Below are 16,588 nucleotides of genomic sequence, written 5' to 3'. Positions count from 1 at the left end.
TAACAGAAGAAATATTGAATTTAATTAATGAAAGGAGAAAATATAAAAATGCAGTAAATGAAGCAGGCAAAAAGGAATACAAACGTCTCAAAAATGAGGTCGACAGGAAGTGCAAAATGGCTAAGCAGGGATGGCTAGAGGACAAATGTAAGGGTGTAGAGGCTTATCTCACTAGGGTTAAGATAGATACTGCCTACAGGAAAATTGAAGAGACCTTTGGCGAAAAGAGAGCCACTTGTATGAATATCAAGAGCTCAGATAGTAGCCCAGTTGTAAGCAAAGAAGGGAAAGCAGAAAGGTGGAAGGAGTATATAGAGGGTCTATACAAGGGCGATGTACTTGAGGACAATATTATGGAAATGGAAGAGGATGTAGAGGAAGATGAAATGGGAGATACGATACTGCGTGAAGAGTTTGACAGAGCACTGAAAGACCAGAGTCGAAACAAGGCCCCGGGAGTAGACAACATTCCATTGGAACTACTGACAGCCTTGAGAGAGCCAGTCCTGACAAAACTCTACCATCTGGTGAGCAAGATGTATGAGACAGGCGAAATACCCTCAGACTTCAAGAAGAATATAATAATTCCAATCCCAATGAAAGCAGGTGTTGGCAGATGTGAAAATTACCGAACTATCAGTTTAATAAGTCACAGCTGCAAAATACTAACGCAAATTCTTTACAGACGAATGGAAAAACTGGTAGAAGCCGACCTCAGGGAAGATCAGTTTGGATTCCACAGAAATGTTGGAACACGTGAGGCAATACTGACCCTACAACTTCTCTTAGAAAATAGATTAAGGAAAGGCAAACCTACATTTCTCGCATTTGTAGACTTGGAGAAAGCTTTTGACAATGTTGACTGGAATACTCTCTTTAAATGATTAATGGAAAATCTCATAGAGATGTGAAACAAATACTAACAAAGAGATAGCGGGGTTGGCCAGTACTTACCTCAGCTCAGTACGGCCGATAGATACACATAAAACAGAACTGAAAATTTACATTCCTAGCTTTCGGAACTTTGTTCCTTCATCAGGGAGGAGAGAGGGGAAAAAAGGGAAGAAGGGAAAGTGGATTCAGTTACTCACAACCCAGGTTATGAAGCAACAGGGAAAGGTAAACAGGGAGGGTAGCAAGGATGGAGGCATGCCTCCATCCTTGCTACCCTCCCTGTTTACCTTTCCCTGTTGCTTCATAACCTGGGTTGTGAGTAACTGAATCCACTTTCCCTTCTTCCCTTTTTTCCCCTCTCTCCTCCCTGATGAAGGAACAAAGTTCCGAAAGCTAGGAATGTAAATTTTCAGTTCTGTTTTATGTGTATCTATCGGCCGTACTGAGCTGAGGTAAGTACTGGCCAGCCCCTCTATCTCTTTGTTAGTATTTGGAATACTCTCTTTCAAATTCTAAAGGTGGCAGAGGTAAATTACAGGGAGCGAAAGGCTATTTACAATTTGTACAGAAACCAGATGGCAGTTATAAGAGTCAAGGGGCATGAAACTGAAGCAGCGGTTGGGAAGGGAGTGAGACAGGGTTGTAGCCTGTCCCCGATGTTATTCAATCTGTATATTGAGCAAGCAGTAAAGGAAACAAAAGAAAAATTCGGAGTAGGTATTAAAATCCATGGAGAAGAAATAAAAACGTTGAGGTTCGCCGATGACATTGTAATTGTGTCAGAGACAGCAAAGGACTTGGAAGAGCAGTTGAACGGAATGGACAGTGTCTTGAAAGGAGGACATAATACGAACGTCAACAAAAGCAATACGAGGATAATGGAATGTAGTCGAATTAAGTCGGGTGACGCTGATGGAATTAGATTAGGAAATGAGACACTTAAAATAGTAAATGAGTTTTGCTATTTGGGGAGCAAAATAACTGATGATGGTCGAAGTAGAGAGGATATAAAATGTAGACTGGCAATGGCAAGGAAAGCATTTCTGAAGAAGAGAAATTTGTTAACATCGAGTATAGATTTAAGTGGCAGGAAGTCATTTCTGAAAGTATTTGTATGGAGTGTAGCCATGTATGGAAGTGAAACATGGACGATAAATAGTTTGGACAAGAAGAGAACAGAAGCTTTCAAAATGTGGTGCTACAGAATGCTGAAGATTAGATGAGTAGATCATGTAACTAATGAGGAGGTACTGAATAGGATTGGGGAGAAGAGGAATTTGTGGCACAACTTGACTAGAAGAAGGGATCGGTTGGTAGGACATGTTCGGAGGCATCAAGGGATCACCAATTTAGTACTGGAGGGCAGCATGGAGGGTAAAAATCGTAGAGGGAAACCAAGAGATGAATACACTAAGCAGATTCAGAAGGATGTAGGCTGCAGTAGGTACTGGGAGATGAAGCGGCTTGCACATGATAGAGTAGCATGGAGAGCTGCATCAAACCAGTCTCAGGACTGAAGACAACAACAAGAACAACAACTTGCTATCAATAGACAAGAATAGTCAGCAACAGCAAGGGGGGGGAGGGAGGGAAGGAGGGAGGAGTACCATGTACTGAGTTGTTCAACAGATGGTTTTGGAGTGGGGGAACGAGCCTCCTAGAGGTGACTGTATCGGGCTGGAGAACTGTACAGACAGCCAGGAATCGCATACTGAGTGTGGTGTGAAGCAGCACAATGTAGTTAGTTACCATTTATTATTTGAACACTGCTAAGCTTCTCCAGCCACATCCATCAACATTAGTTGCACTGACAGAAGGTTAATAATAATGTCACAAAGTCATTACCTAAAGTAAGAACGTAAATGAGAAGAACATTTTAATTTAGTCATTATTGGTGGGAGACGATGGACCAATCAGGAGCCCACAATGAAAAGGAACGTCAAACTGTTACTGTAACTCATGACGAATTTTCTACTGGGCACAAGCAAGGCAACACGCACTTAGGTGGTCAAGTGGAATATGATGCCGATAATTATTTGTCACAATTAACACAGACTTAGAAAACAACTGTGTGTAACAACTCACTTGAAGTTTTATATCAGGTATGAACAGATCCATCACAAGCTTTGGATGGTATAGTGTAACGAGTTGCCAAAAAAAAAATTTGTCGTGGTGAACAGTGTCTTGGTGAACAGCCATATGAAGTTCTGAACATCTTGTAATACTGTGAATCATTAGAGTGTGTCTTGTTGTGGTGCTCTGAACATAATTAGCTTGCATGGCATTTGATTTAATAAATGAACATAATCATGCTCTTATGTGCATTTCTTGATTACCACTAAATGTTAATGAATAAAAATCAAGTAGCATTCTGTATTTTGATAACTTTATTCCGTAGCACTAAATTTTCTCCCATACTCTCACTTCAATGTAGCACAGTTTGTTGTTTTCCTCTCGAATCTGTGCCTAAAAGGAGAAGATGCCAGTCAGGACGAGATCCACAAGACTACTTTATTAGAAGATGCGAGGTTACGGTTAGTAAACCGAAGTCAGTGATGTAGGGAAGGTGAAGATACATACCTTCATAAACAGTAGTACTGATAAAACCTGGCATTTCTGCAAGGTGGGCAGGGTATTTTATGAAATACACTGTCTAAGGGATAGGTAGGCTAACAATAACAATAATAATAGTAATAATAATAATAATAATGTTTCAAGTACTTCCTCTCCAGATGCTGTCCCACTGCTCTCAGTGGATTACCAGATAAATAATAATAATGATAATAAGGGGATTTATCGACATAAAAAACCTACATTATGGACAGGTAGACAATTTAAGAAAATTCTTTATAGAAACAGCAGAAACTAGCAAAATACACAAAGCAACCACTCATATAAATACATTGGCTACACCATTGCAATTTCATAACCACTTCTACAACCCTTTAGATCACATAACATCAACATCACATCACAAGCGGATGTACAATACTAGCAAATACAGAATACACCAGAAGCATGGAAATGTAGCAAAAATATTACATCAACAACTTGCCATACAACATAAACTAATGAAACAACATGTTCCCACATACACGTATGCACCACAAAATGTACTGGAGAATGATGAATACAAATTATACTGGAACAGAGCCATAATAACAGATAAAACAACAACACATAACAAACCTGACATCATACTCACCAATAAAAAGAAGAAATTAACACAACTAATCGAAATATCCATACCCAATACAACAAATATACAGAAGAAAACAGGAGAAAAAATTGAAAAATACATTCAACTGGCTGAGGAAGTCAAGGACATGTGGCATCAGGATAAAGTTGACATTGTACCAATTATACTATCAACTACAGGTGTCATACCACACAATATCCACCAGTACATCAACGCAATACAGCTACATCCAAACGTTTATATACAACAACAGAAATCTGTAATTATTGATACGTGTTCAACTACCCGAAAGTTCCTAAATGCAATGTAACATATACTGTACAGTTAAAAGGAAGTCACGTTTGATGAAGGTTCGCGTCACTTTCCATTTTTAACCAGACACAACGTCTGAGAAAGGAAAGAAGTAATAATAATAATAATAATAATAATAATAATATAAGCATCATCATCATCATCATCATCATCTTCCAGCGCCAGCCAGTGGACTGCGCTTAATTGGTGTGGCAGGAAGTGTTAACAGATAATGGACAATGCTAAATTTAAAAACACGGTTTGCAAAACTATGATTAGACAGATTAAAGTGGGAGAAATTCTATATCAGTGCATGAAAAGATCACTGACTTTTGATGTCGATAAAATTTTGAAGAAAAGTGAATTTTTTGTGTTGGTAAAACTTTGAATAGTAGCAGCAAACTTTTTTTTTGCACCACCTTTATATAAATAATGAGGATTAGTAGTTATTTTGAACATTGAGTTTTTATGACAAAGGAACAGACAAATACCTCAGAAACTTATGAACTGAAGTAGCGTTACCTGATGTTTAGTAATATGTCACGTTAGAACTGTTATGATGGAATAACTTCCACTACAAAAGGAAGTGGAAAACTGAAGACAAACACCCGACAGCATGTGCATTTTGGAGTATGCCGACGATGGACATGTGATATGAGGAGCTGACAATGCAGATCAAAGACAATATCGCTGACTTCTCAGCTTCAGTGGCTTGCAGATTGGTGGCTACAACAGTAGTCTGAACATCAGCATCTCACTGGGGACACAGTTTCCAAGGCGCGAGGTCTCAATTGTGTGATGGCATGGAGATGGCACTTGACACTGCTGTTGTTATTGTAAGTTGCACTTACGTTATTATTAGAGAAAGGGACTTTAATTTTAAGAAATACTAACTTAGAAATGTTGTAACTTAAAACTGTTTCACATTGAGAGTCACTAATAGAGCAACATGGCTTTTGATAACATAAACATTGATAACACTACAACGAAGGTTGATAGTAATGGAGAGAATAATAATTAATTAGTTAATGTTAATGTGGATAATTGGATCACTATCTGAGTAAATATTCACATTGCTGAAAACAATACTGATGAGCTAATCAATAATGATTATAGTAATTTACTATCTTTGAGTAAATCTCAATGTAGTGTATTGTTGCACTGTTAGAGTAAATAGGGAACAAGAAATTGATGATAGTGTAAGTCAGGTTAAAGCAACAGAATTATCAAGCAGTGATAATGAGGTTAGCAATGAACCAGAAGAGTGTAGTCTTCAGCGTATTATGTATAAACTGAAACAGATGTTGAAAGCAAATCATATAAATGAACAATATGAGGCCGACTAGGAGAATTACTAAAACTGAGGAGTCTAATACAAGTTTGGGTAGGAAATATGACTAAACTATAAATGAATTAAAACAAACTAGAAACAATCTATCAAAGAAAATTTATGAGCAAGTTAATCAGCTGACCAAATCTCGTGAAAAATTAAAAATGGAAATTAGGGTTGACCTGTCTAAATTTAAGGCTGAAATGAAAGGCACGAAGGAAATGTTTCGCATAGAAAATCAGAAGACAAACACCAGAATTGATCAGTGAAAAGATCATTGGAGAAAACAGAAGAGGAATTATCAGAAAGGATTAAATACAATGAAAATATAATCAAGAAACATAATGATAAAATTAGTGAACTAAAATCTAGTAATGATAAAGTAAGAAATAAATCGGGTACTACTGATCAGTGTTGTCATAACAGCATCACACATTTCAATGCTGGAATTACTCAAATAAATTAAAGAAGTAGAGGGCAAGAGCCATGAAATAAATAATGTCAAACCTGTGTCACAACAGAGCAGGTGAAGTTACTAAAATGATAAAAGAAATTGAACAATCTGTGACTAAAAATGTTGATGATAATAGCAGGAATGAAAGCAATATGTTGCTTGAGTTGAAAATAAAATTACAGAGTGATTACAGGCATGATATAAGCAGGAAAGGAATCAAAATGGAACAGGAAGCTCTGATGTAACTGATGAAACTTTTTTGCAGGTATGCAAGTTCTGTCAGTTTTCAACAAGAGGGTTTAAATCATCCTGCTGCATTTGTAAAACATTCTGAGAATGCATTGCCTAAAACATGGGATGATAGAAAGAAAAATAGATTCGTCATAAGGTCATAAGGTGGCTGAAAGTCAAAACAATATCATGCAGAATGAGAATGGGTTCTTCTTGTAGAACATATGATGAATCTGTAAATGCTTCCCTTAAACAATACAGGTCGAACACTAAGCTAAATACTGTAAGCAGTGACATTTTCATGGGAAGAAATTTAGTTGGCAGTGGGTGTCAAAGTTATAAAGAATTCTTTCACAATTATTTGGAGAGGAACTTATATTTAGATGATACTCTGAAGGAAAGAGATTTAATTACTAATGTACTGGTCGAATTACCTGTAGGTGTGCAAGAAAAATTATTAGGAATTCCAAAAATTAATGTTGTTGGTATTCTGCATGTGCTTGAACTGCTGGAGTCATTGTTGGCATAAGTTAACACAAAGAAGGTGGAGAGGTACTGGGTGGAAATGGAGTAGTCAAGATAATAGACAAAGACTGGAATCTCCAGGTTGGAAAACTAACTATACGAGGAAATTAGACTACTACTCTCCGTAAAGATGACATTTTGATTTGAAGACGATCATAAATAAGGGACTGTAACACATTTAGCATTTGGTCAAAGTCTTCTTCAGGAAAGGATCCCCTCCTCCCCCCTTACACACACACACACACACACACACACACACACACACACACACCACACACACACACACACAAAAGCAAGCATATCTCACCCACAAATGACCATCTTCAGCAGCTTGGACCAGAATGCAGCTGTTACACAGAATGAAAGCAAAAATCTGGAAGGGATAGAAAGACACTGGTGGGAGTGGGGGTGAGGGTGGGAGAAGAGAGCACTGTCTGGTGGAACAGGTAGGGTCCAAGATCGCAAACAGACGTAGTGGTAGAAGGCCAGGGGCAGGGAGTTGGCGAGGGTGGAAAGGAATGGAAGGCAAAAAAGGAGAGGAGTGAGGAAGGAGAAGGATGGGCAGATGCATTGGCAGAGGGCAGCACACAAAGAGGATGACAAAGAGGATGAGGGGATGAGAATAGGGAGGAGATGTTAGGACGGAGGGGATGGAAACTGATAGATGGAGGGCGCGGGGACAGTTGGTTAAGAGGTTGGGGTTGGGATAATTTCAGGAGTGAAGAGTGTACTGTAAGGACAACTCCCATGTGGATAGTTCCAAAAAGGTGGTAGCTGAGGGGAATATTCAGATGGCCCACATTGTCAAGCAGCCATTGAAATTTTTCAACTCCACATTGTGGCACAGCACGGTTTACTTTGCTCTTGGCCACAATTTGGTGGTGGCTGTTTATCCTGGTGGACAGCTGGTGGTAGTCATACCAATATAAGAACTTGGGCAGTGATTGCAACAGAGTTGGTACAGGACACGGCTGCTTTCACTGGTGACCCTGTCTCTGTTGGAGTAAGATAAGCCTGTGACAAGATGGGTGTGTGGATTGGACAGGTCTAGAACCTGTGTCTTCCATAGGGATATGATCACTGTGGCAAGGGGTTGGGATTGGGGGTAGCATGGTGGTGGACTAGAACACTGTGGTGCTCTGGGGACGGGGGGGGGGGGGGGGGGGGGGGCAATGGAACACCACTTTAGGGGATGTGGAAAGGATTTTGAGTAAGATGTCCTTCACTTCAAGGTATGATGACCTGTAAGCAAAGTCCTGATGAAGGGTGTAGTTCACTTGTTCCAATCTAGGTTGGTACTGGGTGACAAAGGCACAACTACTTAGTAGCTGGTTCTAGATGGTAGTTGTAGGATTGAGGGTGTGTGGGGAAATTGCATGGGAGATCTGTTTGCAAACTAGATCTGGGGAATAGTGCCTGTTTGCAAAAGCTTTGGTGAGATCCTCAGCACAGTGGACAAGGCAGTTCTTGTCACTGCAGATATGCCACCCCACCAGTGTCCAAGCTGTATGGAAGAGATGTTTTGGTGTGAAAGGGATGATAGCTGTCAGAATGCAGGTACTGCTGGTGGTTGGTGGGTTTAGAATTGACAGAGGTGTGGATGGAGCCATCAGAGAGGAGGAAGACAATGTCCAGGATGGTGGCATGCTGGCTTGAAGATGACCAGGTGGTGCAAATGGGAGAGAAGGTTTTGAGGTCTTAAAGGAATGTCTACAGGGTGTCTTGGCTCTGAGCCTCAAATCCTCCCACCCCCTCCAAGAAAAACAGTTACAAAAGAGCGCCCTCTTTATCATCCAATATCACCCTGGACTGGAACAACTGAACCACACCATTCTTCAGGGCTTTGATTACCTGTTGTCATGCCCTGACATGAGGGACATCCATCCCAACACCCTTCCCATCCCTCCTAAATTGGCATTCCGTTGCAAACCCAAGCTCCACAACATCCTAGTTCATCACTATGCTACTCCCAATCCCAAACCCTTGCCACAGGGATCATATCTCTGTTGCAAAGCCAGGTGCAAGACCTGCCCATTCCACCTACCCAGCACATCCTATTCCAGTCATGTCATGGGTTTATCCTAGCCCAACAGAGGCCAGGCCACCTATGAAAGAAGCCACATCATCTACCAGCTCTGCTGCAATCACTGCACGTGATTTATACTGGTATGACTACCAACCAGCGCACCAGCAGGATGAACAGCAACTGTCAAACTGTGGCCAAGAGCAAAGTAGCCCACACTGTGCCATAACATGCTTGATTTCAATTTCTGCTTCACAACTGGGCTGTCTGGACCCTCTCCTCCACCACCAGGTTTTCTGAACTGTGCTGATGGGAGTTATCCTTACAACACATTCTCCACTCCTGAAATTATACCGGCCTCAACCTACATTAACCTAATGTCTCCACAACCTCCATGTAACATTTTCTGAACCCTCTTCCCTGCCCCTTCTGTCAGACAGCACTTTTCTCTCTCCTTACCCATACCCTGCTATCCCTTCCCTTTCCCCACCACCTCCAGATTGCTGCTTCCATTCTACATGTCGGTTGCATTCTGGTCTGAGCTGCCGGAGATGATGGTCACGAGTGTGTGAAGTGCACTTGCTTGTGTGAAGAAATGTGTAACTGTCTTGTTGTCATGCCTATCTGCAACTCAACGTCATCTTTAGGTTCAATAGCAATCAATCTTCTCCTTATGTTACCAATAATAGATAACGAGACAACCTGCTAAAGGTAGAGGAGGATGGTACTGTGGAAATTTCCACAGTAATAATGATCAGTATCAGAGAGAGGCAAAAGGTGACAGAAAGGATGGGGCCAGAAATTGCAAGAGATAGGAGTGAAATGAACACGCCAATGCAGACAAACTATTTTAGGAGTTCTGATGATGTCCAATTGAAAACTGATTTAGAACAATGTCCAGTTAATGTTAATTATTTGGAACATGAAGGAGAGGGATGCTGTTAAGGAAGATTTAACATTTGAAGAGGACAATAAGGTCATTAAAAGAGTATTAGCTACTCTAGGTTCACAGAGTGACATTTGTGCAATACATATAGAGCTATACTTTAAGTTAAAAGAGGGAAATGATACTCCAGAACTGCTAGTGCAAGTGGTGAGAATTGTTTGAGCCATTGATGTTAAGAGTTAATAAAGAACCAAGTAATGTTGCTGATTGAAATTAAAGATAAAATGTTTAATGTGAATGGAATGATCATTCTTGAATTTTACATCAAATTAATTTTGGGTTAACAGAGATCTGTGTTGTGGTAGATTTTGCAACAGGAGGTGTTAAAAAAGTATAGGTAGAGAGGAAGACGAGTTGTTATTTATGGGATGTGTGAGCCCGTAGCATAAACAGGGCGAGGTTCAGGTTAAAGTACTAAAGGGTGAAGTTAATGATTACCTTAAGGAAATTGAAAATGGAATAACAGAACACGAAGGTGGCACAAATGGAGAATATGGAGAGACAATACTTGTACCATGTTTAGTCAGGAAAAGATGTTACAAAATAATGTAGATGAGAATAGTGGACACGATATTTGTAGGTGGCTGCAAGAGCAACAAACAAAATTATTATTATAAAAATGGATAAACCAAAAATATTAGAGGAGCTGGTTCAAAAGTTTAACAATAGTCAGGTTATATCTAGTACTGATCTTGCAGTCAGTTTCTGGCAGGTACTGCTAGCTGAAGAATGTAGAAAATATAAAGCTTTCATTTACATGGATTGGTATTATCATTTTCATGTGATACACTTTCACTAAGAGAGGAATTACCAGCAAAGGTGACACGTTATATGGATGAAGTGCTGATTCCAGCAAATAGACAGAACACAATGAAATGAAAGGACACAATTACAGAGATTTTATGGTCTCATACAGATATGATTTTATGTATATAGACTGAAGCAGTGAGTGAATATTTGTACCCAAGGCCAGGAATCAAATTCCCCCATTTACATTCGATGCTGAGGTGCTGATCCAGAACATGGAGAGCCTTGGCAATTCTGTTCACATGTAAGTGGGAATTTAAAGTAGACTGGGGCGACAGCGAGAATTTCGATCCAGGAGGGAGGCACGTCAGGGTAATCCGTGCAGTTGCGTGAACCGCTGTACCAAGGTGGTTTAGTGGCTAATGCACCTGCCTAGTAAGCAGGGCACACGGGCTCGATTCCTGGCACTGGTACAAAGTTTCACTTGTCTCTTCAGTCTATATACATAAAAAAAAACATTATTTTACTTCTACTTACAGTCAATCACTCAAGAAAATTTAGCAGCAAAAAAGTAGGGAAAGAGTACCATGCACCGAGTCGTGCGGCAGATGGTTTCTGAGGGTGGGAATGTGCCTGCTAGTGTTTACTATTATCGTGCTGGAGCACTGTACAGAAATCCAGGAATCGCATACTAAATGTGGTGCAAAGCAGCACACTGTAGTTAGTTAATATTTATTATTCGAACACTGCTATGCTCCTCCAGCCGTACCATCAACATTAGTTATAGTAATAGAAGGTTAATAATAATTTCACAAGGTCATTAACTGAAGTCAAAACAAAAAAAGAGAAGAACATTTAACTAAGTCATTACTAGTGGAAGACGATGGATCAATCAGAAGTGTGCAATGAATAAGCAAGCACCAAACTGTTAACGTAACCCACTACAGTATGAACGAGGCAACACGCTTTGCGACAGCCACAGAGTACAATGCCAGTAATTATTTGTCGCAATTAACATGGCCACAGGAAACATTTGTGTGTAACAATTAACATGAAGTTTTATATCAGTTATGAACAAACGCGACACGTGTTTTGGACAGTATAGTGTAACGAGTTACCAAAAACCATTTGTCGTGTTGCACAATACCTTGATGAACAATCGTGTAATGTTTTGACCAACTTGTAATACCATGAATCATTAGATCAAACAATGGAAACTCCAGTTTGGAATACCAACAATGTACGGAAAAGGTAGTTCACTACTTACCATAAAGAAGACAAGATAAGTTACAGACAGGCACAATTAAAAGACCCTTACAGTTTAGCTTCCGGCAAAAAAAAAAACACACACACACACACACACACACACACATTCATTCACACATGTAAGCATACCTCATGCACACATGGCTGTCATCTATGGCAGCTCAACATGGCTGTCATCTATGGCAGCTCAGACCGGAATTTGATTGTGTCTTGTTGTGATGCTCTGAACTTAGTTAGCTTTCACGGAATTTGATTACATGAATGAAAATATTATGGCTCTTACTTGCATTTCTTTGTTGCCGCTAAACATTAACTAACAAAATTCAAATGACATACTGTATTTTGATAACTTTATTTTGTAGCACTGGATTTTGTCCCACACTGTCATTCCAGTTTAGCACAGTTTGTTGTTTGTATCTAAAAACCTGTGCCTATGTGGAAAAGATGCCAATCAAGACGAGATGTACAGGACTACTTTAAAAGACACAAGGTAAGGGTTAGTAAACCGAAGTCAGTAATACTAGGAAGGTTAAAAGCCATACCCTTATAAACAATAGTACTGATAAAAACTGGCACTTTGCAAGGTGGGTATGGTATTTTATGAAATACACCATCTAACGAATTGGTAGGCAAACACAACAATAACATTAATGACAATAATAATAATAACAATAACAATAATAACAACAATAACAATAACCCTTTACAATGTTTCTGTTGACAGTACTAAGAATTTTGCCTCTTGCAGGTCTATTCCAACCTCTTCTAAGCAAATAACAAATAATAACATTGCATTTCCTACCACTAAACCCTGTGATCTTTAATTCCATTTACTGCCAGTCAATCCCGTAGTCCAAAACTACCATAGTGCACCAATTTTAAATCCTTACAGACCACGGATAACGTATTACTCCTAGACAATATAACAACTCCCTACACACTGATAAATAGAGTATTATGTTCTCGTATTACAACTCAAACATCTGAAGTGTAAGAAAATTGGCAAAATACAGGTACACCTTAACTCACCTGTTAAGTTCATAGAGGTGCATGTTACTTGTGAAATATTGAGTGAGAGCCCTCGTGTTGCTCACACACTGCAATGCTGCATTCATGAAGCATGTATTACCCAAGTTGTTGAGACCAGTCGCTCCTCTTTCAGCTGGGACAGCTGTAAAGTGAATTATTTATAAATATTACAATAAAATTTTAAATAACTACTACATAACAAAACATATATAGTATGTACCATGCAGATAACAAATACTAGTTGCTAAGGGGTCACCTTGAGCTGGCACACCAATGGCATTTACATTCCTTCAACTGTGTACTATTCCTGCTTACCAAGCTGATAAAGAAAATGTCGAGTAAGTTAAAAATTTTAAGATCCATGGTACTACTCTAGTATCTGCATTTCGCTAAATGAAAGCTCTGATCTGCTCACTTATTTTTTTCAGGTTTACTTTTCTTCTTCTTTTACTTGCTCTCTGCAATGGCATTAGGATTCAACTTTTTAATATGCTGCTTTACTACTGTTCCTATCTGCAGCTTATGAGTTCAATTTTCGTTACAGCCAAGAATGTTTCAGTGCCTTGAGCACAACTGAGTTGCTCCTTGAGGAAGTAGTGGTGGACTCATTTTGAGAAAGGAGACATCAATGACTATGAGACGGGAAGATAGGTGTGTTAACTCCCACCCACAATCTGCATTCAGAGTAACTTACCCTTCTTGTTACAGCAAACTCCATATTCTTATTTTGATTTTTGTCCAAAATGGAGAGATCTAAGGCTCCATAAATGAGAAATTCAATCACAATCTCTTGTACATAATGTACAATCCCATTAATACATTCTCTGCTGAACAGCCATAGTCATCTGTCCTTTTCTGCTACAGTCAAGTTTTACAGAAAAATTCTACACAAGAAATATGTGCATGATGAGAGTTAGACAATTTTATGCCGTATCAAATTAAGTTTCAGCTGTAAGCACTCACATGGTTTACGCTTGTCCTGTAAATGATTTGCCAGTGATCCCATTTCTTCAGGCCAAGTAAGGTCTTTGTTCCTGACTTCAATCAAAAGCTGGTCTTCATCCATTATACCCAAATCCTCCAAAGTAGGTTCTTCATCCTCAATAAGAAGCATGTTGTTCTGCAACAGAGAACAATACAGTTGCATACACTTTCTTCCTTTCCTTTCTACTATTCTGTATCCTGCAAATGCCAGGTTGGGACTGATATATCATGTACCATATTTTTATATATGCTATTATTACGATGGGGTCATCACTCCCAAAGGAATTTTAAACTTACTGCGCCTCCCTAACTCCCTCCCTCCCTCCCTCCCTCCCCCCCCCTCCCACCCCCACCCCTCCCTCCCTTCCCCCCTCCCTGTTGGGAAGGAATCCGCATATCACTTCTGACTCCATCTAATGTTGATCGCATGGTCAAATGTGACAATGTTTATTGAAATGTTTGTGCAATGTGTAACTAAGGTGTCACAGGGAAACCAGCCAGGCATTTACCTCTGCAGATCTGAAAAATCATCCAAAAACCACATACAGGCTGGCCGATCCCAACCCTGATCCCATATTTAATTTGAAATATGGATTTGATTTGGGGCTGCTGCACCAATCTGTGTTCCAGAAGCAGACACCTTTAAAGTGCTCAACTATCTGATAGTAATAGCTGCATACACTGTGTCACAGAAAATGTTTCAAGACACATTCTAACTTTGAAACTTCCTGGCAGATTAAAACTGTGTGCCAGACCGAGACTCGAACTCAGGACCTTTGCCTTTCGCGGGCAAGCACTGCCAGGAAGTTTCATATCAGTGCACACTCCGCTGCAGAGTGAAAATCTCATTCTGGAAACATTCTAACTTTCCCAGTTCAAAAGCAGAGGTTAAATTACTATAAAGAATTATGAGAGAAAGATTAGATTGCAGACCTTCAGTAACTTCAGCAGGTTTGATCAATTAATTACTACATGATCAAAGTAACACTGGATTCCAGGAACTATTATGCCCAGACTTTACTTTCCTTTCTCTGTTATAACTATACATGTTTCTTAAGAAACCTACCAGATTAAAGTGAAGATGGACACAGGAATATAAAAAGAAATGCCATGAAAAAAATTGCTGTACGAGCATCGGAGGAACATAACTCTATTTTAGCGATTTTACAGGACAGATGAAAGATGATTTTTAAAAATGTAAACTGCTTGTTTCAGTGACACAACACAAATTATATTGAAAAATCTCTACACAACTAAAACACACATTTAAAAGCTGTCAGATGATGATATATCTTTAAATATAGTACTTACAGGTTCACCTTTGTTTCTTGTTTAATGTATTGCTAAGGAGACAAGTCATTATGAATCTAAGTGAATCAATCTAAATAGTGGTTTTACGCTTTGGAGATATGCTGGGAAAATATATCATAAAAAGTTAATTTCCATAGTACAAACTGATTAATTGCATATAAAATAAATGAATATTAGTCCATTTTTGTACCAATGTCACCAATGACTGTTCACTTTCTCACTTACTTTCATAACAATCAACATCCCTGTTGTCTGAATCTTCAACTTTCTCTTCTCAAAGAGTTCTGTAAAATGTGTATACATTTTCCTGATAATGCTGGTGTGGTAAAGATCTGTAAGGTCTTATTTTCTCTTCCTGAAGTTTTAGTGCTCCATGTATTTCAGTTTCAACTGGAAGGCTGTCAAAATCTTCTCTATACTGGCTAACTTCTAAACTGTTGACCATGGGAATGTTCCAAAAATGTTTAATTAAAATAACTTCTGCAATACTGAAGCTGTGTCACATTAAGTCACTGAACTTTATTTTGTTATCGGTTAATTTTCATATTTTTCAACAGTTCCATCTGCATAGCACCAAAATCCAGTTAGTCTTTCTAGTCCATTTCAAGGACTTCATACAGCCTTTGTTTTGATGCAGCCTGAACAACAGTAAACTACCCTGAAGAGTCAGAGCTGTTAACAATTTTTGTAGTCCTCTATATACCGGCATGGGTTGAACTGCACTCCATTAAAGAGTCTCCAGGCTCAGACAAGCATTGCTGTATCGTAGGAATGTTTAGAGTTTGTACAGCATGAAGAAATGTGGTGCAACATAGACACTTCGATTTTGTACTCCGGTAGTGTTTGAGAACAAAACAACCGAATTGCCCTCTGCAATCTTTTGGTGTTCTTGAAAAGTATACAATTCTAATTTAATAGATCCACATTTAGCCACATCTTCATTCCAATGTAATTTCTAGCATTCTTGATATCACTACTGTATACTGTTATCCACTCATCTTTGGCAGAAAATGGCCTTAGCTGCCATGTCTGGACAGTACCTTACAGCATGTAGGTCAGAATTCCAAAATTGAGATCCACTTCTCTAAGACAAAAGAACATAAGTACCAATATGTCTATCAGTCTCATCCACAATGTGGAGATACACAGCAGCTTATTCTCACCTGCAGAATAGAGAGATAGAGAGAGAGAGAGAGAGAGAGAGAGAGAGAGAGAGAGAGAGAGAGATGTCATTTTGAAACAACAGCTGATTACCACGAAAACATGTTAAAGCTGATAGTCAGGTATTTGGGGACACATTCTTATGATTCTCACATGATGAAATGAAGAGATACTAGGAAGAAAAGAAGGAAAAAATA

The 16,588-nt window shown here is 39.2% G+C and overlaps 1 protein-coding gene across 1 annotated transcript in view; it reads right to left on the bottom strand.

The window, feature by feature from the left end:
* The window catches only part of LOC126418980 (ubiquitin carboxyl-terminal hydrolase 32), a 245,455-nt gene that overhangs the window by 126,598 nt on the left and 102,269 nt on the right, over window positions 1–16,588 (bottom strand). The window contains exons 15-16 of the mRNA XM_050086028.1: window positions 13,899–14,055; window positions 12,936–13,077 (exon numbers count right to left, since the gene is read on the bottom strand). Of these exons, the coding sequence (XP_049941985.1) occupies window positions 12,936–13,077; window positions 13,899–14,055 (299 nt within the window). The remainder of the gene's footprint in view (window positions 1–12,935; window positions 13,078–13,898; window positions 14,056–16,588) is intronic.

The sequence above is a fragment of the Schistocerca serialis genome, chromosome 9 (genome assembly GCF_023864345.2).
Source record: "Schistocerca serialis cubense isolate TAMUIC-IGC-003099 chromosome 9, iqSchSeri2.2, whole genome shotgun sequence".
Classification (NCBI taxonomy): Eukaryota; Metazoa; Arthropoda; class Insecta; order Orthoptera; family Acrididae; genus Schistocerca; species Schistocerca serialis.
This window is presented reverse-complemented; position numbering and strand designations above follow the sequence as displayed.